At 44.8% G+C, this 23,141-nt stretch overlaps 1 protein-coding gene across 3 annotated transcripts in view; it reads right to left on the minus strand.

The window, feature by feature from the left end:
• Positions 1 to 23,115, minus strand: part of nhsl1b (NHS-like 1b) — a 170,239-nt gene extending 147,124 nt beyond the window's left edge. For 2 of the 3 annotated variants that reach the window (XM_029745801.1, XM_029745760.1), the window contains exon 1: positions 22,484 to 23,114. In XM_029745801.1, the coding sequence (XP_029601661.1) occupies positions 22,484 to 22,820 (337 nt within the window). In that variant the 5' untranslated portion in view covers positions 22,821 to 23,114. Of the gene's footprint in view, positions 1 to 22,483 lie in introns of all 3 variants that reach the window. The other variant, XM_029745901.1, reaches the window with a different exon arrangement.
• Positions 23,116 to 23,141: the final 26 nt, after the last annotated feature.

The raw sequence follows: 23,141 nt of genomic DNA on the forward strand, positions 1-23,141 counted from the left end.
TCTGCGTCTCACAAAGATACGGCGGTTGGAACCAAAAATGCCAAATCAGACCAAAGGACAGATTTCCATCGGTCTAATGTCCATTGCTCGTGTTTCTTGGACCAAGCAAGTCTCTTCTTCTTTTTGGTGTTCTTTAGTTGTGGTTCCTTTGCAGCAATTCGACCATGAAGGCCTGATTCACGCAGTCTCCTCTGAACAGTTGATGTTGAGATGTGTCTGTTACTTGAACTCTGTGAAGCATTTACTTGGGCTGCAATTTCTGAGGCTGGTAACTAATGAACTTATCCTCTGCAGCAGAGGTAACTCTGGGTCTTCCTTTCCTGTGGCAGTCCTCATGAGAGCCAGTTTCATCATAGCACTTGATGGTTTTTGAGACAGCACTGGAAGAAACTTTGAATGACCTTCATGTCTTAAAGTAATGATGGACTGTCATTTCTCTTTGCTTATTTGAGCTGATCTTGCCATAATATGGACTTCGTCTTTTCCCAAACAATCTTCTGTATACCACCGCTAACACTTTTCTGGTTACTACAGAATTCCCTGTGTTATTTCATAGTTTATGTCTTCACTATTATTCTACAATGTAGAACATTAAAAAAAAATAAAACCCTGGAATAAGTAGGTGTGTCCAAACTTTTGACTGGTACTGTATATGTACAGAAATAGGACGAACAGGCAACAGAAGTAGGATCTGAGTGTCTGTTTAATAGCCTACTAATTCCGTGAGCACCAAGCCTCACACAACCACATATCGCATAAACAATTCCACAAAATGTGGCTGTTTTTAAATCTGTGCAATGTTATAATAAAGGCTTTACACACTCTTTTTTTGTTAGACCAGCCACTCTGGTATTATTTATAATATATTTTGTGTTGCTTACACTGTTCCAAAATGTCACAGTTTTATTTACTTATAATAAGAATATTATACCTCTGTTTTTCTTGATCTCCCTATTATTTTATTACTAATAATAAGTAAAGTCATTATCATAAGTAGGCTTAGTATAGCAGCCTTGTATAACCACTATCAAGCTATAGGCCTAAGAGCGCACCCTGTTTAGTCTTAATACCGTAACTTACTTAGGCCGATATTTCAATTCTTAAATAGGCTACATACGAGTCTTTCATGATTTGAAATGCAAATAAATTATTTTAGTTTTAAAATAAAGTGACCATTGGTTAACTAGCGTAAACAGTAAATAGGCATAAACCGTTCCATATCTCTAATTTGCATTCATGAATGAATGCAACTGTTTTTAGTCTTTGCTTTAATTAAGGCTTTACAGACTCACTGGTAATCTTATAATTTACAGTTGAAGTCGGAAGTTGACATACACTTTAGCCAAATACATTTAAACTCAGTTTTTCACAATTCCTGGCATTTAATCCTAGTAAAACTTCCCTGTCTTAGGTCAGTTAGGATCACCACTTGATTTTAAGAATATGAAATGTCAGAATAATAGTAGAGAGAATTATTTATTTCAGCTTTTATTTCTTTCATCACATTCCCAGTGGGTCAGAAGTTTACATACTCAATGAGTATTTGGTTGCATTGCCTTTAAATTGTTTAACTTGGGTCAAATGTTGCAGGTAGCCTTCCACAAGCTTCCCACAATAAGTTGGGTGAATTTTGGCCCATTCCTCCTGACAGAGCTAGTGTAATAGAGTCAAGTTTGTAGGCCTCCTTGCTCGCACATGCTTTTTCAGGTCTGCCCACAAATTTTCTATAGGATTGAGGTCAGGGCTTTGTGATGGCCACTCCAATACCTTGACTTTGTTGTCCTTAAGCCATTTTGACACAACTTTGGAAGTATGCTTGGGGTCATTGTCCATTTGGACGACCCATTTGCGACCAAGCTTTAACTTCCTGACTGATGTCTTGAGATGTTGTTTCAATATATTCACATAATTTTCCTCCTTCATGATGCCATCTATTTTGTGAAGTGCACCAGTCCCTCCTGCAGCAAAGCACCCCCACAACATGATGCTGCCACCCCCGTGCTTCACGGTTGGGATGGTGTTCTTCGGCTTGCAAGCCTCCCCCTTTTTCCTCCAAACATAACGATGGTCATTATGGCCAAACAGTTCTATTTTTGTTTCATCAGACCAGAGGACATTTCTCCAAAAAGTACGATCTTTGTCCCCATGTGCAGTTGCAAACCGTAGTCTGGCTTTTTTTAATGACGGTTTTGGAGCAGTGGCTTCTTCCTTTCTGAGCAGCCTTTCAGGTTATGTCGATACAGGACTCGTTTTACTGTGGATATAGAAACTTTTGTACCGGTTTCCTCCATCATCTTCACAAGGTCCTTTGCTGTTGTTCTGGGATTGATTTGCACTTTTCGCACCAAAGTGCGTTCATCTCTAGGAGACAGAACGCATCTCCTTCCTGAGCGTTATGACGGCTGTGTGGTCCCATGGTGTTTATACTTGTGCACTATTGTTTGTATAGATGAACGTGGTACCTTCAGGCGTTTGGAAATTGCTCCCAAGGATGAACCAGACTTGTGGAGGTCTACAATTTTATTCTGAGGTCTGATTTCTTTTGATTTTCCCATGATGTCAAGCAAAGAGGCAATGAGTTTGAAGGTAGGCCTTCAAGTACATCCACAGGTACACCTCCATTTGACTCAAATTATGTCAAATTAGCCTATCAGAAGCTTCTAAAGCCATGACATCATTTTCTGAAATTTTCCAAGCTGTTTAAAGGCTCAGTCAACTTAGTGTATGTAAACTTCTGAACCACTGGAATTGTGATACAGTGAATTATAAGTGAAATAATCTGTCTGTAAACAATTGTTGGAAAAATTACTTGTGTCATGCACAAAGTAGATGTCCTAACTGACTTGGCAAAACTATAGTTTGTTAACAAGAAATTTGTGGAGTGGTTGAAAAACGAGTTTTAATGACTCCAACCTAAGTGTATGTAAACTTCCAACTTCCACTGTATTTAGTGTTGTTTACATTGTTCCAAATGGACTCAAAAAGTATATTGTAATCTAACTGCACCTGTTTGGTACACATAATATGCACATAGAGCTTGCTCCTTACCTTCTTTTTCTTGAGCTCCAGTATTTTCCACAACTAGTCAAATTCATTCCACACATCTGACTTCCCCTTTACCTCCTGGGCAACCAGTAAACATTTCCCCGTTTCGAGTTTGTCACATCCATTTTGCTGTCGCATGTGCTACCATGTTCAGAGTTTGTTATAACCAATTTATTGATGTGATTATGATATGCTATAGGTCAGGCCCAATTGGTCACATGTGATGCATACATGAGTCATGTGAAGAGAGCAAGGGTTGAGGGAATAGGGAATGTTTTTCCTGAACAAATGAGTGATTTTGGTAGCAGAACTTTTCAGTCAGAAATGGCTGTAATTTTGTTGCAGCTTTAGCAACATGGTCAGCACGATAAACACTGATGATGTTCTGTGGTGGTCGCTGCAGCAGGGAAGAGAGAGAGACAACGGGTGCCAGTCACACAGTCACTTGCAGGTCTGAGGGAAAAAAGGGGGTAGGGGTGCAACTCAATATTAGGAAGGTGTTCTTAATGTTTTGTACCCTGTGTGTGTGTGTAGAGAGAGAAAGAGGGGGGAAGAGACAGAGGAGAGAGAGGTTATGAGACAGTCCAGTAGCTGTCTGTCGTGCCAGAGCTGTGTGTGGGAGTGTGTCGAGTTCTGCTAACATGGGGAGGCTGGAGACACTAGTCTTGTTTATAGGGACGCTATATCATGCTACAGTTGAGTTCCTGTGTGTTGTGTGTGTGTGTGTGTGTGTGTGTGTGTGTGTGTGTGTGTGTGTGTGTGTGTGTGTGTGTGTGTGCAAACGAGACAGGATGGGAAGCAGTGCCAGGGCATAATGGCACGCACACACACACACACACACACACACACACACAGGAAACCATCCATCCTTCAGTCCACATGGCTGACAGGGTGTGTTCCATTGTCCCACATATTTATTTATGACAGAGAGAGAAAGGGAGGGGGAAGAGAGGAAGATAGGGAAAAACAGAGAGAAAGAAAAAGGGAATAAAAGATGAAGTGATAAAAGAGAAAGAGAGAGAGAGGAATGGATCTTTCTCCCTGCCTTGGGCTGACATTAAATCAGCGGCTCTCATTACCTCTCGTCTCAGAACACACAAGAGCCAGCCCCATCTCCACACCTCCAGGGTCCAGGGGCCCAGAGGACCACAGCTCCCCCAGGATCAGGAGCACGTCCTGGGCTTATTAACCCAGCTCACCTCCCTCCTACTTCTTCACCTCCGCACCAAGCACAACCCTCTCCAATCACACCTATGGGATATTTTCATTGACCCCCTTTATTCAATAATTTTGTATTATTGCACAGGCTCTACCCACACTCACTGGACTCTACCCACACATACTACACTGACACTAACACACACACACACTGCCGCTACTCTGTTTATTATACAGTATATCCTCATTGCCTAGTCCCTTTTACCCCTACCTACATGTACATATTATCTCATTTACCTCAACTACCTCGTACCCCTGCACATGGACTCGGTACCGGTACTTCTTGTATATAGCCTTGTTATTGTTATTTTATTGTGTTAGTATTTCCTTTATTTTTTGCTAATCTTTTACTTTTCTCTGCATTGTTGGGAAAGGGCTCGTAATTAAGCACTTCAAGGTAATGTCTACATCCGTTGTATTCAGTGCACTGACTTGCCTAGTTAAATAAAGGTTAAATACAAATAAAAAATGTGACAGGGGCATAGAGGGACGTTTCTGGGGCTCAGACACACACAGTCTCTCTCTCTCAGTGAAGGGGATCGAGGCTGTGCTGGGCTGAGTGCAGGGGGTGGGGGCAATATGCTTTTATGTGGTGGCCTCAGGCACCATAAAGAGTGAGTTAAGATAACAGATGGGGATAGGAGGGGGAATGGGCTGTGGCTAGGGTTTGATGTGGTAAGGATGGGAGGGGTGATGGGCTGTGGGTAGGGTTTGATGTGGTAAGGATGGGAGGGGTGATGGGCTGTGGGTAGGGTTTGATGTGGTAAGGATGGGAGGGGGAATGGGCTGTGGGTAGGGTTTGATGTGGTAAGGATGGGAGGGGTGATGGGCTGTGGGTAGGGTTTGATGTGGTAAGGATGGGAGGGGTGATGGGCTGTGGGTAGGGTTTGATGTGGTAAGGATGGGAGGGGTGATGGGCTGTGGGTAGGGTTTGATGTGGTAAGGATGGGAGGGGTGATGGGCTGTGGGTAGGGTTTGATGTGGTAAGGATAGGAGGGGTGATGGGCTGTGGGTAGGGTTTGATGTGGTAAGGATGGGAGGGGTGATGGGCTGTGGGTAGGGTTTGATGTGGTAAGGATGGGAGGGGTGATGGGCTGTGGGTAGGGTTTGATGTGGTAAGGATGGGAGGGGTGATGGGCTGTGGGTAGGGTTTGATGTGGTAAGGATGGGAGGGGGAATGGGCTGTGGGTAGGGTTTGATGTGGTAAGGATGGGAGGGGGAATGGGCTGTGGGTAGGGTTTGATGTGGTAAGGATGGGAGGGGGAATGGGCTGTGGGTAGGGTTTGATGTGGTAAGGATAGGAGGGGGAATGGGCTGTGGGTAGGGTTTGATGTGGTAAGGATGGGAGGGGGAATGGGCTGTGGGTAGGGTTTGATGTGGTAAGGATGGGAGGGGTGATGGGCTGTGGGTAGGGTTTGATGTGGTAAGGATGGGAGGGGGAATGGGCTGTGGGTAGGGTTTGATGTGGTAAGGATGGGAGGGGGAATGGGCTGTGGGTAGGGTTTGATGTGGTAAGGATGGGAGGGGTGATGGGCTGTGGGTAGGGTTTGATGTGGTAAGGATAGGAGGGGTGATGGGCTGTGGGTAGGGTTTGATGTGGTAAGGATGGGAGGGGGAATGGGCTGTGGGTAGGGTTTGACGTGGTAAGGATGGGAGGGGTGATGGGCTGTGGGTAGGGTTTGATGTGGTAAGGATGGGAGGGGGAATGGGCTGTGGCTAGGGTTTGATGTGGTAAGGATGGGAGGGGTGATGGGCTGTGGGTAGGGTTTGATGTGGTAAGGATGGGAGGGGGAATGGGCTGTGGGTAGGGTTTGATGTGGTAAGGATGGGAGGGGTGATGGGCTGTGGGTAGGGTTTGATGTGGTAAGGATGGGAGGGGGAATGGGCTGTGGGTAGGGTTTGATGTGGTAAGGATGGGAGGGGGAATGGGCTGTGGGTAGGGTTTGATGTGGTAAGGATGGGAGGGGTGATGGGGGGGAATTTAGTTCAAAGGTGAAAGGTTTAAATTCAGGATGAGTGTTTTATCGTTTAGGCCTCTGACACACATTAAGGCACAAACTTACTGACACACACACACACACACACATTTTCTAACTCTCACCAACACGCATGCAAAAACCACAAATACACATTCCATCCTCTAGAACAGACAAAATCCCAAACTCTTGATGGAGGAATCAGATCATTCAGTATTATAAACAGGCCACACACACCAGCTGAGAGCAGTAACTTAATACCAATATAAACACAGGCCACACACACCAGCTGAGAGCAGTAACTTAATACCAATATAAACACTGGCCACACACCAGCTGAGAGCAGTAACTTAATACCAATATATAAACCGGCCACACGCCAGCTGAGAGCAGTAACTTAATACCAATATAAAAACTGGCCACACACCAGCTGAGAGCAGTAACTTAATACCAATATAAAAACCGGCCACACGCCAGCTGAGAGCAGTAACTTAATACCAATATAAACACTGGCCACACACCAGCTGAGAGCAGTAACTTAATACCAATATAAAAACTGGCCACACACCAGCTGAGAGCAGTAACTTAATACCAATATAAAAACCGGCCACACGCCAGCTGAGAGCAGTAACTTAATACCAATATAAACACTGGCCACACACCAGCTGAGAGCAGTAACTTAATACCAATATAAAAACCGGCCACACACCAGCTGAGAGCAGTAACTTAATACCAATATAAAAACCGGCCACACACCAGCTGAGAGCAGTAACTTAATACCAATATAAAAACCGGCCACACACCAGCTGAGAGCAGTAACTTAATACCAATATAAAAACCGGCCACACACCAGCTGAGAGCAGTAACTTAATACCAATATAAAAACCGGCCACACACCAGCTGAGAGCAGTAACGTAATACCAATATAAAAACCGGCCACACGCCAGCTGAGAGCAGTAACGTAATACCAATATAAAAACCGGCCACACGCCAGCTGAGAGCAGTAACTTAATACCAATATAAAAACCGTCCACACACCAGCTGAGAGCAGTAACTTAATACCAATATAAACACTGGCCACACACCAGCTGAGAGCAGTAACTTAATACCAATATAAACACTGGCCACACACCAGCTGAGAGCAGTAACTTAATACCAATATAAACACTGGCCACACACCAGCATTGGGCTCAATTCCATTTTGTTTACTGACACTTTCTCAAATGGTTCAGTTTCAATACCGGACAGTACAGTTTCAATGCCGGACAGTTCAGTTTCACCTTAAGAGAACTCCTGACTTAAGTGGAACTGACCCTCATTCTACACAGAAGGAAACACCTGTAGTCTGAGTGTCCAACTCAAACAGAAACCTCCAACGAGGCAGAGAAAGAAAGAGGGAAGAAACTGCTGAAATAAAAAAAGAGCCAGCTGACTCAGAGAAAAGCACCGGTTTTTATTTTTAGTCAAACCCATTCTCATCCCACAGAATAACCAAGGGGATGAAACGTCTGAGAGACACAGAAAGTCTGGCCAAGTTCAACAGACACACACACACACACACACACACACAGCTGGTCATATCTCAAAGCTACGTGAGACAACTACTATACTTAAACCGCCAAAAATGAGACATGCCACTTTCACATATTGTCTAGCCTGGGTTTTTGGTGGAAACAGTTGTTAGTTACTTATTCTTGTTTTAACAAGCAACAAGCCTGTACTGAACACACCTCTCAAAATCAACAAATAGGAGCCATCCCCCTAGAGCAACAGCACTCCACCACACCACTTTTCCACCGGTAAAGAATGAAAGGCCATTCTAATGCCTCTGTGCCATGCCATCCTCAGCAACATGCTGTAACAGGACTTGTACCAGGGCTTAAGTCCTGGAGATCAACAATACTCTGCTCTATAGAATCAGATTCAGAATTCCATCCACTGGCTCTGAAAATCCCCACTTAAGGCCTGGAAGGGCCCAGCGAAAGGATCTCACATATGGCCTACAGAAAACCCCAAGCTGTAGGGTAGCGCTGTGTGATTGACTGTGTAGACCCAACCTTCAGCGCGCAATGAGGGAAAACATTTCCATTGTAAAGGAAGAACCATTTCGCTGCTGCCTATTATGAATATGAACCAGCTAGCAGCACACACTTAACGGGTTATTATGATACAGTAGACTTGAGACATTTTGTGAGTTATGACATGGATCACTGCATATGCAATGTGAGTTATTACGACACGGTCCTGCTCTGTAAACGCTGTGTGTGTGTGTGTGTGTGTGTGTGTGTGTGAGCCATGTCAGTTCGGTATTATAACCACTACTTCTTCCTCTGCGGTTCTAAGCCTCCACGGTCCTTTATGGTGCCTTCATGTTTAATAAACTGCAACACAACCATAAACGTTCTCCGCTTACATCCTATAAAGTCCTGTTTCTGTGTGTCGTTGGCATTACAGGGAGCAGCAGGTGGTTTGGATTTTCCTCTTTCTTCTCCACACTCATCAACGACGTGTAGCGTGGTAAAGTTACGCGCCAGACACCCGGGCCTTAGCGGCAGAGAAGAGATTCACAGTGAATATGTTACACACTCAGTAATTAGGGAAACTTCTAAACAAATACATTCAGTCATCTTCCAGCCATTTGGGCATGCAAGTAAAGACAGAACCAAGAGTTCTCTCTCATGTGGTTGTTGTAAAGAACAGGACAGGGGAAGCCTGAGAATAACGGAAGAAAGGAAAGAGAGAGAGAGAGAGAGAGAACGAGAGCAAGCAAGAAAGAGAGAGGATAGAGAAACATCTGGTTGTAGTAAAGAGCAGTGCATGGATAGGGCGGACTGACAGACATCTGCTTTCATCGTCACATCACTCAGTCAGTAAACCCCTGCAGAGGAATGACCACTGATCTGGGGCCAGTTATGACAGCCAGGCCTGCCAGAGACATGACATAACCATGGTCTCAGACCAGCTCCTACAGACACACATGCCAAACATAACGTAACATACTGGTCAATCCTGCCAGATTGTTAGGAGCTCAACAAGTCAAGCACATGCCAAACACATAGAGATCAAAACAAATCTCCAGATTTAATCAGACTGTTTTCTCTCTATTGTTGAGGTCAAGCTGTTTCTAGCTAAACATGCCAACAGGTCAAAATAATTCCTCTAGGTTTAAGCAGACTTCTTTTCTGTGCGTCGATGGGTTAGCTGCCAACGTCAGGAAAGCAATGTGCATGCTTCCATGGGGCAGAAATCAGTGTTGTTGTGATTCTTGATGGCCAGATTACTAGCAAGATGGTATCAAGAACAAGAGGAAACAATGTCTTGTTTTCAGGTGTTGACTGATTTCTTGTCAATGCTAATATGGCTGAAATTCACTAGCTAGCTAACCAACAACAGTAACAATCTACTCATTGTGCAAATTTATTTTTGTTTTCAATTAAAAAAATTGGAGACAAAATATAGTTTACATGTCAACAATTTAAGCCAACCCCATAGCTGCACACGCTTCGGTGTTGTTGCTAAACAACCAACCCGTCTATGAGCAAGGTACAGATTTGGCGTTGACAGAATGGTGCACTATGTCAGTGGCGTTGTAGAGAGAGACAGAGAGCTGGGTATGATACATGGGAAGCAGACAAGAAGCACACACAGAGATTCCTGTGTAGAGTATGTCATATAGCCCTATTCTCTCAGCAGAGATACGAGGTAATACACACTGGAGCGCACAGAGTTCTCAGTGTTCTGGGGGGGGGGGGCATGATGGACGATAGGGACAGTTTCTGCCTCAGGCCAAGGAATTATCAACAAAAGAGTTGGAAACAAGTAGTGTTTGACTCTAGAGCGCAGTCAAAGTCCTCAATGCCGATTGGCTGACAGCCGTGGTATATATATTTTTTACATAACTTTTTTTTTGGACACCGGCCAAACACGGATAACGCTGGGCCAATTGTGCCCCGCCCTATGGGACTCCCAATCACTGCCAGTTGTGATACAGCCTGGATTCAAACCAGGGTGTCTGTAGTGACGCCTCTAGCACTATGATGCAGCGCCTTAGACCGCTGCGCCACTCGAGAGCACAGTATAATAAACCGTATACCACGGGTAATGAAGTGTGCCTGTGAGATCTTGTGGTTTAACTTCAACTATTGATTACCAGCACTTTAATATAGCAGGTTAATCTATCCTGTTCTATATTGTCACCAGTTTTACTGTTCCATCCTCTCCTAGGCCACAACAGCGTCCAGCTGCAGTCAAAGAGCTCCAAACAAAACACTCCTCAGCCCCTCCAGTATAACACACAGGCCAATGAAAAACAGAGAGAGAACAGAGGGAAACACTCACATAAAACAACACAGCAGAGAGAGAGAGAGAGAGAGAGAGAGAGAGAGATAGAGAGAGAGAGGACAAGCTAGTATTTTATTTTTAGTCCAACCCATCCTGATCCCATAGAATAGAAAGCAAGGGAATAAAAAGTTCTGAGAGACAGAAAGACAGGAACTGGCCAACAGAAATGCTGAAAGGGATCTCTCAAATGTTATCTCGCTCAACACACACACACACACACACACACACAGCTGTCTTCCGTGTCAGAGAGGACCTCCGGAGGATGTTTTCCAGGAAGGCTTGATAGTCAGTGAAGATGCTTTGCAGAGCTGCCAATACAAACCTATTACAATCCCTTTTAGTTACACTTACCCCAGTCCTCCTCAACACTATAACACATTACTAACCCCATCGTATAAACATTACATATACATTACAATGAGTTACTGCTCAAATGACCCAGTCCATGACACTATGCTGGTTTATGGTGTGAGGGCTGGCCTACTACTCTTCCTGACATCATGGCTGACCTGGAGAAGTGAGGGCATTCAGATCACACTGGGTGTTGTTCTGGTTGACACACACCCGTTTGGTGTGGGGACTGGTCTGGGAGAACACTACTAACCCCCTGGCACTGACCCTCATCATGTCATGTCACTACACGGGAAGAAGGAGGAGGTTATAATGTTACCCTCTTCCCTCTGTGGCCAAAGGGGCCCATCTGACCCACTCATTGACAAGTCAGCGAGAGCTCAAACACCGAAGTTACGAGAGGTGGAAAAACATACATTTTCAACAAGGAAGTTGATCACAGCTGAACCAATTCAGTAATACCAACCCAACACTGGAGCTCAAACTCCAATGAAGTGAAGACTTACGCATAGTTCAATAACGTGTACTAGAGGAGGAACTGGCCTTACAGCCTGTCCATAGACTGTGGTGTATGTAATGGTATTTCCTCTGACTGAGGGCACAGTAGAGTGTTTATACAGGCTCCAATGCAAATCATGAGGATATGATGTCTCTGTGTGTGTGTGTGTGTGTGTGTGTGTGTGTGTGTGTAAGAGGGTGGGGGGGGTCATAGCACTAGCGACAGATGTGGCAGAAAATCCCTGTTTATTTATCCTGAGCCAGTCCTCATTCAGCAGTGTGTGTGGGTTGTCACGATACCAGTATCCCCATACCACAATCCCAGATTTTCCTTGGCAAAGCAGACTTAACTTTATGATCCTTTGAAAACCTACTTCATGTCAAATATTGTAGAGCTATACCTTGCAAAGGTAGCCTAGCGGTTAGAGAGGCGAGCCAGAAACCGAAGGGCTGTCTGTTCAAATCCCGGGTCTGATGGGAAAGATCTGGCAACCAGAGTGTTGCTGCTATCAAATCCTAGATGCCATTGCGCCCTTGAACAAGGCACTTAATCCCCCACAACTACTGCTCCATAGGCGCCCTGTGTGGCAGCCCACTGCTCCATAGGCGCCCTGTGTGGCAGCCCACTGCTCCATAGGCTCCCTGTGTGGCAGCCCACTGCTCCATAGGCTCCCTGTGTGGCAGCCCACTGCTCCATAGGCTCCCTGTGTGGCAGCCCACTGCTCCATAGGCTCCCTGTGTGGCAGCCCACTGCTCCATAGGCTCCCTGTGTGGCAGCCCACTGCTCCATAGGCTCCCTGTGTGGCAGCCCACTGCTCCATAGGTGCCCCTGTGTGGCAGCCCACTGCTCCAACCTGTCATGAAGGTGTGTCTTTCAGAGGGGTTGGGATGAAGCTGTAGTCAAACTTCAGTTGGACCTTGTTTACAATTGAGGAATAAAGTGATCTTAAATAAGGCCCAATGCAGCCGTTTTTATATCAATATAAAAATATTTTCTGGGTAACAATTACCTTACTGTAATACGTTTCATTAAAATGGGCAAAAATAGCTTTTAAGCTAAAAAAATAATAATAATTCTCAAGCAAGGATTTAGCTAGGACTGTCTGGGAGTGGTCAGAGTGGGGAGGAGAAAACTGAAAACTAGCTGTTATTGGCAGAGAGGTTTGGTCTATTAACCAATTGACTGCATGGGGATGTCACCATGGAAAGCCCAAACTCCCGCCCATGCAAACCTGCTTATCAGAAGGTCCTGTGTAGATTTTTTTTTTTTTTTTTTATACCAGCAACTATCAGGAAATAACACTGACCAAATGTTTTCACACTTTTACAGTGTTGTTTCATGAGCTGTTGTACAATATCACACAAAAGACAGGGAATTGACTGCACTGGGCCTGAAATCTGAATAATAAACTAAATGTGACAACATAAAGCTGTTTTTTCCAACATAAGGACTGTTTAGGACCTTCCTTACAGCTCAATACCGGTATTGTGCCAACCCTAGTGTGTATGGTGTACAGTAAGTTCCCTTGTACATAAAAGCTGTAAAGTATAGAAGCTGGATGACAATAATAAGCTTTGTGTTTCTGTAAAATGAGCTTCCACCTGCTGTGTGTGTGTGTGTGTGTGTGTGTGTGTGTGTGTGTGTGTGTGTGTGTGTGTGTGTGTGTGTGTGCTCGCGCGTGTGATCAATCACAGCAGGGTGTGGTCAGAGTCTAACCGTGTTTGCTCTTATTTAAAGGGTAACTTTATTAATAGCAGGGTAAGCACTTAGAGAGATAACACAGACTACAGGTGCCAGTGTTTGGACTTCTGAGAGCACTGTTCACCTCCATGCAGTCAGCCTCTCTAACATGAACACAGGGAAACACTGGAGAAATGAGCTACATCAGTAGAGGTGGGTAGGGACACACGCACTGGAGAAATGAGCTACATCAGTAGAGGTGGGTAGGGACAGACGCACTGGAGAAATGAGCTACATCACTAGAGGTGGGTAGGGACAGACGCACTGGAGAAATGAGCTACATCACTAGAGGTGGGTAGGGACAGACGCACTGGAGAAACAAATACAAGATGCAAAGTCACAACACGACAACTCTGTGAGGTCACTACTGGAGCAGCAATCCTCTGTGTGATTCCATTATCAGTTGTCAGTCTTATTGTGGCTCTCGGTTTAAAGTCAAATGCTTTTACTCATGTGACTGAACATGTTGTCGAGGAAACAGTACTTCTGTTATTTAGCTGCTTAGCAACAAAATAATGAAATGCATATTTTCTGAAAAGAGTAGTAGGCAGGACAATAGTGTTCGCTGTACAAACCAATGATACAGACCATGTATACACACACACACACACACACGACTTGTTGTTTTATCAGCACATCTTACAATCACTAGGTATCATTTCCCTGATCCACTTGTCTATTCATGGGTGACAATCCCTTATCATATCTCATGTATTATGTACAGACCCTGGTCCTAATCTCCGACGGTGTCTCTGGGGGAGTTGGGACATGCAGGAAACATATTTCCAATTCACACATGCTTAATTAATACATACTTGTACATGTGTGAAATAGGACAAATACTATACCAAGAAACACCCTTCTTTACAAGCCATTGGAAAACCTCCCTGGTCTTTGTGGTTGAATCTGTGTTTGCAATTCACTGCTCGACTGAGGGACCTTTTAGATAATTGTGTGGGGTACAGAGATGGGCAAGTCATTTAAAAATCCTGTTAAAACCCCATTAAATAAACACAGAGTGAGTCCACGCAAGTTGTGACTTAAGCACATGGTTACTCCTGAACTTATGTAGGCTTGTCAGAACAACAAGGGTTGAACAGGTACTGACTCAACGCTTTCCAGCTTTTCATTTTTTATTACATTTGTTTAAAAAAAATAGTCTAAAAACCGATGACAATATGGATTATTGGGTGTAGGCCAGTGATACATTTCAATTTAATCAATTTTAAATACAGGTTGTAACACAACACAATGTGGAAAAAGTCCAGGTGTGTGAATACTTTCTGAAGGCGCTGTTACGGCACTCGAAATCATGTTACAGAGCACAATGATGAATGAGTGAGCCCCGAGTCCAGGCACCAATCAGCCTCCCTCAACACCTTTAGACAGGTCACCGGTCCATGAGAGAGCTCAGGGTCACAGCTATGGAAAAACACACTCATGTCGTCTTTGAGGGGAAATAAAAATGGAGGAACGTGGGCGAGTTTCAGCTGTAAAACAGTCGGTCACAATAGCCAGGGTTAAGAGGTGCTGAAACACATGCTGGTGGAAACAGGCGAACACACACATAGGCAAACATACACACCTAAGTTAGAGAACCTTTCCTGCTACCAAACGTCCACACCTGACAAACAAACAGCACCTGGCAGAGAGAGAGAGAGAGAGAGAGACAGAGAGAGAGCGCGAGGGAGAGAAACAGTACATTCAGTGCCTGAACAGATGAAGGGGAGAAAAGAGTGTCGTGTTATGTCTTTGTAGTGGCCAGAGTGGCTGTATGAGTTGTGACGTCAGCGCTGCAGGCAGAGGGATGGACACAGCAGAGACAGGCCTGGAAGCCATATGAAAGAACAGGCAGAGGGATGGACACAGCAGAGACAGGCCTGGAAGCCATATGAAAGAACAGGCAGAGGAATGGACACAGCAGAGACAGGCCTGGAAGCCATATGAAAGAACAGGCAGAGGGATGGACACAGCAGAGACAGGCCTGGAAGCCATATGAAAGAACAGGCAGAGGGATGGACACAGCAGAGACAGGCCTGGAAGCCATATGAAAGAACAGGCAGAGGGATGGACACAGCAGAGACAGGCCTGGAAGCCATATGAAAGAACAGGCAGAGGGATGGTCACAGCAGAGACAGGCCTGGAAGCCATATGAAAGAACAGGCAGAGGGATGGACACAGCAGAGACAGGCCTGGAAGCCATATGAAAGAACAGGCAGAGGGATGGACACAGCAGAGACAGGCCTGGAAGCCATATGAAAGAACAGGCAGAGGAATGGACACAGCAGAGACAGGCCTGGAAGCCATATGAAAGAACAGGCAGAGGGGAAGAGAGGCTTCAAAACATATCTGGATAGAGTATAAATGAGTTATTGACGACTGATGCACTTAAAAAAGGACACTACTGAAGAAAAAGGAGAGATTGTGTTATACACATTATACACTGTTGACCAACAGTCAAAATATTATATTTACAGGAGCAGCATAGCAGTGGTAATACAGCTATACACTTAAAACAATGTTCTTTCAACATTCTGGTATTTGTTTGTTTCTGTCTTCATCCCAAATGTTACCAATTTGAACATCTGGACATTTTGCTTTTTCTACTTGTGTCTGTTTCACTAAAAGACACTAGAGTTCTAGAAAAGGGATAAGAAAACAAAGTAGCCTGAACCCTTGCTGAACTACACAAACCCTTCAATGAGCTGTGTGTGTGTGTGTGTGTGTGTGTGTGTGTGTGTGTGTGTGTGTGATAAACGCGAGAGAAAACATTGACGCTGTAGTGATTGTGGAGACATCTACCTGTTAATCATTTAGCAGACGCTCTTATCCAGAGTGCACACATTTTCATACTGTCCCCCGTGTGGGAATTGAACCCAAAACCCTGGTGTTGCAAGCTCCATGCTCTACCAACTGAGCTACACGGGGCTAGATGGAAGTAGACTGACTCCCTCACTGGCTCCTATCCCAGGGACAGGCCACCCTAGAGGGGATTAAATCATGCTCATCTCCCCTGGGCTGGGTAAAGCCCCAGATTACTCACTGATCAGCATCCCTTCTAGGTCTGTCAGCCTGGCTCTGGTACTCCAACCACGGAGAGAACCAGGGATGAGTGTGTGTGTGTGTCCCTGCCGGATGATGACACAATGTTGGTGTACGCACATCTGGACTGGATGATGGCAGAACACTTTGTTAAAGTGTGTGTGTGTGTGTATTATCCATACAATGTGTGTAGGTACTACGGAGTCACAGCGTAAAATACCATCTCCCCAATGACAGAGTTTGACAGGAGAGAGAGAATGTTCAGGAGAGAGAAAATGTTCAGGAGAGAGAAAATGTTCAGGAGAGAGAAAATGTTCAGGAGAGAGAAAATGTTCAGAAGAGAGAAAATGTTCAGGAGAGAGAAAATGTTCAGGAGAGAGAAAATGTTCAGGAGAGACAGCGATAGAAAGACAGGCAAGGCACCCTCACTCTCTACAACTATACATGTTTAGATCCAAGCCTTAATCCTACAGCTCTCACAGGCTTACCACTAGACTGGTTGTACTGGACTGTCTCCACACACACTAGGATTTAATACTTACATCAAAAGAAAAGGGGGAAAACGGCTTTCCGTTTACTTTAAGTCTTACAATACAGTACAGCGTCACGGTTCAGCCATCCTACGTCAACATAAAATCAATTTCCGATGAGACAGATTAGGAGTTTCTTCCCGTTAGGAACAGGAAATGTCACATGACAAAGTCAAAAGATTAGCATGGAAGTGAGAGAAGACGTCATTGGGGTCACTTTCCCTTTTACCAGTGGTGACGGTTGGGTTTCTTTTCCACATTGTGACCCATTGTGCGCACACACACACACACACACACACACACACACACACCTCTAACTCCATGTCTCCTGGCCTCACTTCACTCCATGCTGTCATTGCCATCTCTAACTGGACAAAAGCCAGTCAGGACGTTTTGAGAATACACAAATCCTTTCCCATCAATGGAAGCCAATGGAAGCAGCCAGGCGGGTTCTAAAATGCAACCAGGGTCCAATGACAGAATGGAGGGAGCAGCAGAGCCATGGCTCTGGGGGGGCAATGAGAGAAAGAGTCCATGTGGGTATCTCACGCTACCTCAGACCACCCAGGTTGGGTGAGAGGGGGATCCAGGCCATGCCAGGGTACAGAGGGATCCAGGCCATGCCAGGGTACAGAGGGGTGAGAGGGGGATCCAGGCCATGCCAGGGTACAGAGGGATCCAGGCCATGCCAGGGTACAGAGGGATCCAGGCCATGCCAGGGTACAGAGGGGTGAGAGGGGGATCCAGGCCATGCCAGGGTACAGAGGGGTGAGAGGGGGATCCAGGCCATGCCAGGGTACAGAGGGGTGAGAGGGGGATCCAGGCCATGCCAGGGTACAGAGGGATCCAGGCCATGCCAGGGTACAGAGGGGTGAGAGGGGGATCCAGGCCATGCCAGGGTACAGAGGGGTGAGAGGGGGATCCAGGCCATGCCAGGGTACAGAGGGGTGAGAGGGGGATCCAGGCCATGCCAGGGTACAGAGGGGTGAGAGGGGGATCCAGGCCATGCCAGGGTACAGAGGGATCCAGGCCATGCCAGGGTACAGAGCGGTGAGAAGGGGATAACATCAGGTTACCTCGTTTCACCACTACTGTAGGTCAACAGGAGGAGAGAAAGAGCCCCTTAACCCTCATTCTGGTCCGTGTGTGTGTGTGTACACACACGTGTCTCGCTGGAATGTGAAAGCAGTCGGACAGGTGGGCGTACAGGACTAAGAAAACAAGGTTCACAACATGAACAACAAATTAGAGCCACATCAGTGTTCCTCCCTACTATGTTATAACCTTTACTTTAGAGAGCACTTTCATCTATGAAAAACACTTAAGTTATCATTAGGCAGGTATGTGTGTACTATAGGCCACAGTGTGCACACAGAGACACAGTACAGTAGCTGTCTAAACTTAGACTGAAGCAGACTGAGCCCAGACCTGCTGTCATGTCCTTCAGTAAGAGTGATTCCATGACAAGAATCAGACACAAAGGTCCTTGAGAAGCACCCAGGCAGACACACACACACTCCACATGGCAGCGTGTGAGAGATGAGGGGCGAACGAGCAAAGACATACACATCTATAAATATCAGAGAGGGATAAGGGGAGGAATGTGACCGCTTTGGGGTGTGTGTGTGTGTGTGTGTGTGTGTGTGTGTGTGAGATCAGCAGGGCATCTGAATGTGTGTGTGTGTGTGTGTGTCTAGGCAGTCTTGTAGTGTGTGTCCTAAGCTATCTGAAAAGGGAGGCCCTAACACTGCCTACACTCCAATTAACCTTCAATACCGTTTGACACACTTTCCATATTAAAATAACCCACAACTCCCTACTGAAAGACAAACCCTCTATATTTGGCCAAGCCGTTTCTAACAAATGACAGAAATTGGCTTATTATGTGGTAGACTTAAAGGAACTAGATGTAGAATATTGTAGAAAATATCCATAATATATCTGGAGTAATGGTAGAATTATTTTCCTCACAATTTTTTTTTATTTTGGACCAATGCAAAATCGCAATCTGAAAATGAAAACTTTAGATTTGACAAAAGCCATGCCAGGTTCTGTTATCAAAATGGGAAAACTGCGCCCTCCCTCTATAACATGGGCTTCACTAAAAGGCCTGGTCACCTAACTGAGCACACCGAACAATGTAGACATCGCTCTGTCATTTCCTGGTTGCTGAAATTCTACACGCCTCGCTCAATTTCAGTTTATTTCAGAAAACAAACACTGAATAGTGTTGGGAATAATTGCACCATCTAAAATCGATGCGAAATCTCTTTTCAATAACAACAAATATTGTTAATATTCACAAATATTGTTTATATTCAACCTAAGTGTGGTTCAAATTTCCCTAGCTCCCACGTGGGTGAGCCATACTACATGTAGCGCCTTTAAAGAAACAGTTCTCCCTGAAATCACTCTGAAGTCTCCATAAAAAGTAGTCTACGGTTAAGAGGAGTCCATTTCCCACGCCATCTGTGGTGTCGTTGATCTAGCTAGATGCATGAGGAGAATGAATGGGAAAGATAGGCACTATTTCATTCCATCTAATTACATGGTGCAACTTCAGCGTAGCTCCAAAATAATTCCATGTTCATTAAGCAAATGCTTTTATCTTTACCCAACTTGGGCCTATAGATAACATATCATTGAGTAGCCCATGTGGGAATTAATCCAACAACTCTGGTATTGACAGCATCCTGCTCCGTGCCTACTGAGCCATCACAAGTGGCAGAAGTTGTTATTGTGTTGGTTGAAGTTCAGGCGTGGCAGTGACCCGTTTGAGGGCTGAAGTGCTAACAGGTATAAACTACTTGACTTTGCTTAACCTAACTCTTGATTCACTCAGGTGTTTCCCTCCAGAAAGAGAGGCTGACCATGCCACTACAATGAACTCTGACCCCCAGACAAACTCAGGAGCATGTGTCCGCAGACACATACGAACATGCCCTTCCCTAAATGTCAAGCACCAAGCAGCTAGGGGCTCCTCTTGTTGCTATTCTACTGCGCCTGACGAGTAATATGATTCCTTCCCATCTGTACGCAGACCTGCACCCAGAGCAGGGTATGGGCTAGCTTTAGCATAGCAACAGTGGCTTTGTGTCTTTACAAAATCATTCTCGTTGCATAAATGACTCTACACTTGCCTAGCGAGAGCACAGACTATGCTCAACTTTATTCAGTCTAATATTTAAATAATAAGAACTGTCATAACGAGCCTATTTTATTATATGATCAAAGTGTGTGTGTGTGTGTGTGTGTGTGTTGGGGGGGGGGGGGTAATAGAACCTAAGGCAGGCATTTAAAACATGCCAGTGCTTCTCTTGGACACTAAAGCTCCCCTATGTAACCACATTCCAGTCTTCTCTCTCACAGCTTGTCTAGAACTTCCTGGCTCAAACTAGAGAAGACCTGCACTGGCTTCACTAACCTCTAAGTTGGGCTTAAACACCCCCACAGGTAGACTGATGTAGGGCCAGGTGTTTTCCCATTAGGAGCGGCAGGTAGCTTAGACTAGTGTTTCCTAACTCCAGTCCTCCAGTACCCCCAACAGCACACGTTGTTGATGTAGCTCTGGACAAGCTCAGCTGATTCACTGGAGGACTGGAGTTGAGAAACACTAGACTAAAGATGGAAAGGGAGAGGCTGGCCAGCAACTGGAGGTGTTGCCAGACCCGGGTGGAATCCCAGGTTCTATGGGAAAGTCTGTTGGGGATTGAGCTGCTAACAAGCATACACCCTGGTAGAATGAGGTTGGGTTGTAACTAGAAGCCTCCACCCTGGGAGAATGAGGTTGGGTTATAACTAGAAGCCTCCACCCTGGGAGAATGAGGTTGGGTTATAACTAGAAGCCTCCACCCTGGGAGAATGAGGTTGGGTTATAACTAGAAGCCTCCACCCTGGGAGAATGAGGTTGGGTTATAACTAGAAGCCTCCACCCTGGGAGAATGAGGTTGGGTATGTGGTGGTATTTAGTATCATGTGGTATCTGAGGTTTATTAAAACTGTCTCTCTGGTGTATTGCCTTCACCAGTGAGTAGAGTATCTGGTATCACAGGCTGTGTAAAGAGTTAATAAGATGGGGTATCTGGTATCAGAGGTTTAATTAAGCGCTTTCTGACAACAAGTTGAATCTGGTCTTTGGTATTAGGGAGTGAATATGTTATATGTCAAGTAGTAGACTTACACCAGCTGGAGAACTTGCCTTTCAGTATCATTATGATGACTGATTCCATCAAGTTCAGCATGTAACCTACTGTCTGTTACTCATCATACATACTCTATAAACTGTGTCTAACTGGTGTATGTGTTACACTGGGGCGGAGGAGAAGTAGAGTACAGTCAGGCTACAGTCAGGCTACAGTCAGGCTACAGTCAGGCTACAGCTGTTGGTGAATAAGTCCTCAAAAGAAACGTGGTCGTATGTCTGGTGTTTTAGTAGATGAAGTCAGACAAAGAAAAGACTGTTAAACCGTACTTCCTCTTGACTAAGTTTTGACTGCTGGGAGGAAGTTGAATTAAGATTCACCAGGGATTTTGGCATGGGATGTAGATTCAAACCAAAAGAGGTGCGTGGCGTGTAAAAAGCCAGGAGGAAATTCATCAACCTGACAACAAATGTTTCCTGAAGTGGTCAACTCTGTTTCCCAACAAGCTGCTTAAGAAATGGAAATTAATCCAAATATGTGCCTTTTGGTAAAATAATATAAATAGACAACAGGGATACAGTTCCCTGGCAGATAATAAAACAATGACACACTACTAGTAGGCAATCAATCAGGTAGTTTGCTGTGATTCAAAAGTTACAGCAGTTTGTTTACTCAGTGCAGCAGGATGGCAAGTATCTTTGCAATCGTGACGTAGCTGCCTGGCTGGCACAAGACAGCAAAACATGCCAAAGTTAAAGACAAGCATCAGCACGAAAAAGTACGAACATGTATGCACTCACTAAGTACCTTAAATCGCTCTGGATACGAGCATATGCTATTTTTTTTTTAATCGAAGAAAGAATTGCGTCAGCTTCAACATAAGCCCCTACCCTCAAAATAAGATAGTGTGTGGATTGTGGAGAGTCAACAATTAGGCTATCAAAAAGGGAATTGATTTCACGTTCATCTTTGAGGACTAGGAGACAGAAGGATTCGGCTTGTGTGAAGGTTGGTCGTTGCCGCTCCCGCCCGAGGTCCTAAATGTCGTTATGAAGCATGCTTTGAAGACCCCACGCCACAGGCGCCCCAGATCGCGCAGATGGTCAGTGCGTTCCTGGAAATCGATCACATATGACAGGACTCACGCCCGTAGAATAACCGTATTAGCATAACTGCAAACCTAACTCAAACACACGCCATGTGTTTACTCGACAGTGGCACGCCCTCTTGTTTTTACCAATACTATGTGACAATATGTTATTAATTCATTCAAATATGAACAAACCCGTTAGCAATCCTCAAGTAGCTTGCTGCGTTAAGAGTTTAAATTAACACTTTCATGATTAATTTAAATAATACCTCGTTTTAAATGGCTGCATTTTGTTACAAAACTATTATTATGATGCTGTACACAGCATAAGGATACACGTATTACTTTTGAACAACAAACCTTAACTACTATATACAAACACTGACCAATGATTTATAAACATCATTAGGACTGACTGGGTAGTCTTAAAAAAAAAAAAACTGCTTCAACAACGAAAATATGTAGTGTCAAATACACGACAACCAAAAAAACATCCCAATCACACTTACGGATTTTGATTTTCTTGTGATCGAACTTGATGACAGCATTGTGTAAAGTTTCCAGGCGCACTTGAATCCTGCAGGATCTTTGAAATACCATTCCAGCCTCCATCTCAATCCCCAGAAATATGTCGCTTGCATTTCGTGATAGGTCGGAAAGTTGGTGAAGTATGTTTATCAATGTATGAGAGCAAACCTCATCCAAGGCTGTAAATAAAACAGGCTTCCGAAGTTTGCGTCCATCCACCACTATGAAAGCCCCATCTTCTTCACCCAAAGTTTTGGCATCCCTCCTGGGCAACCGAGACAAATGCCGCGGCTCCACGATTCTTTGGTGGAACGGCATTTTTACGAATTCCAGGGAAGACAAAACAAGAAAAACTTCGGTCACAAGGTCTCTACATTAAACCTCAAGAAACAGACGTAATGCTGCTATTGTTTGTGAAGCTACATGATCCTGACATCCCGCCATATTTTTCAAAGATGCGAAATTCCGCTGTACGGAGACGTTGCTCCCAAAGTCTATTCAAATCCAACGAGATCCAGCATAGAAAAACAACAAGCCGAACAAAGTAGAGGGAAAGTACGAGTAAAACACGGAAAAGTACAACCACCTGTGGCAACTGGAGTCTGATTTCTGTATCTGCGAGATGTGGAAGAAACGTTT

The sequence above is a fragment of the Salmo trutta genome, chromosome 1, assembly GCF_901001165.1.
Source record: "Salmo trutta chromosome 1, fSalTru1.1, whole genome shotgun sequence".
Lineage (NCBI taxonomy): Eukaryota > Metazoa > Chordata > Actinopteri > Salmoniformes > Salmonidae > Salmo > Salmo trutta.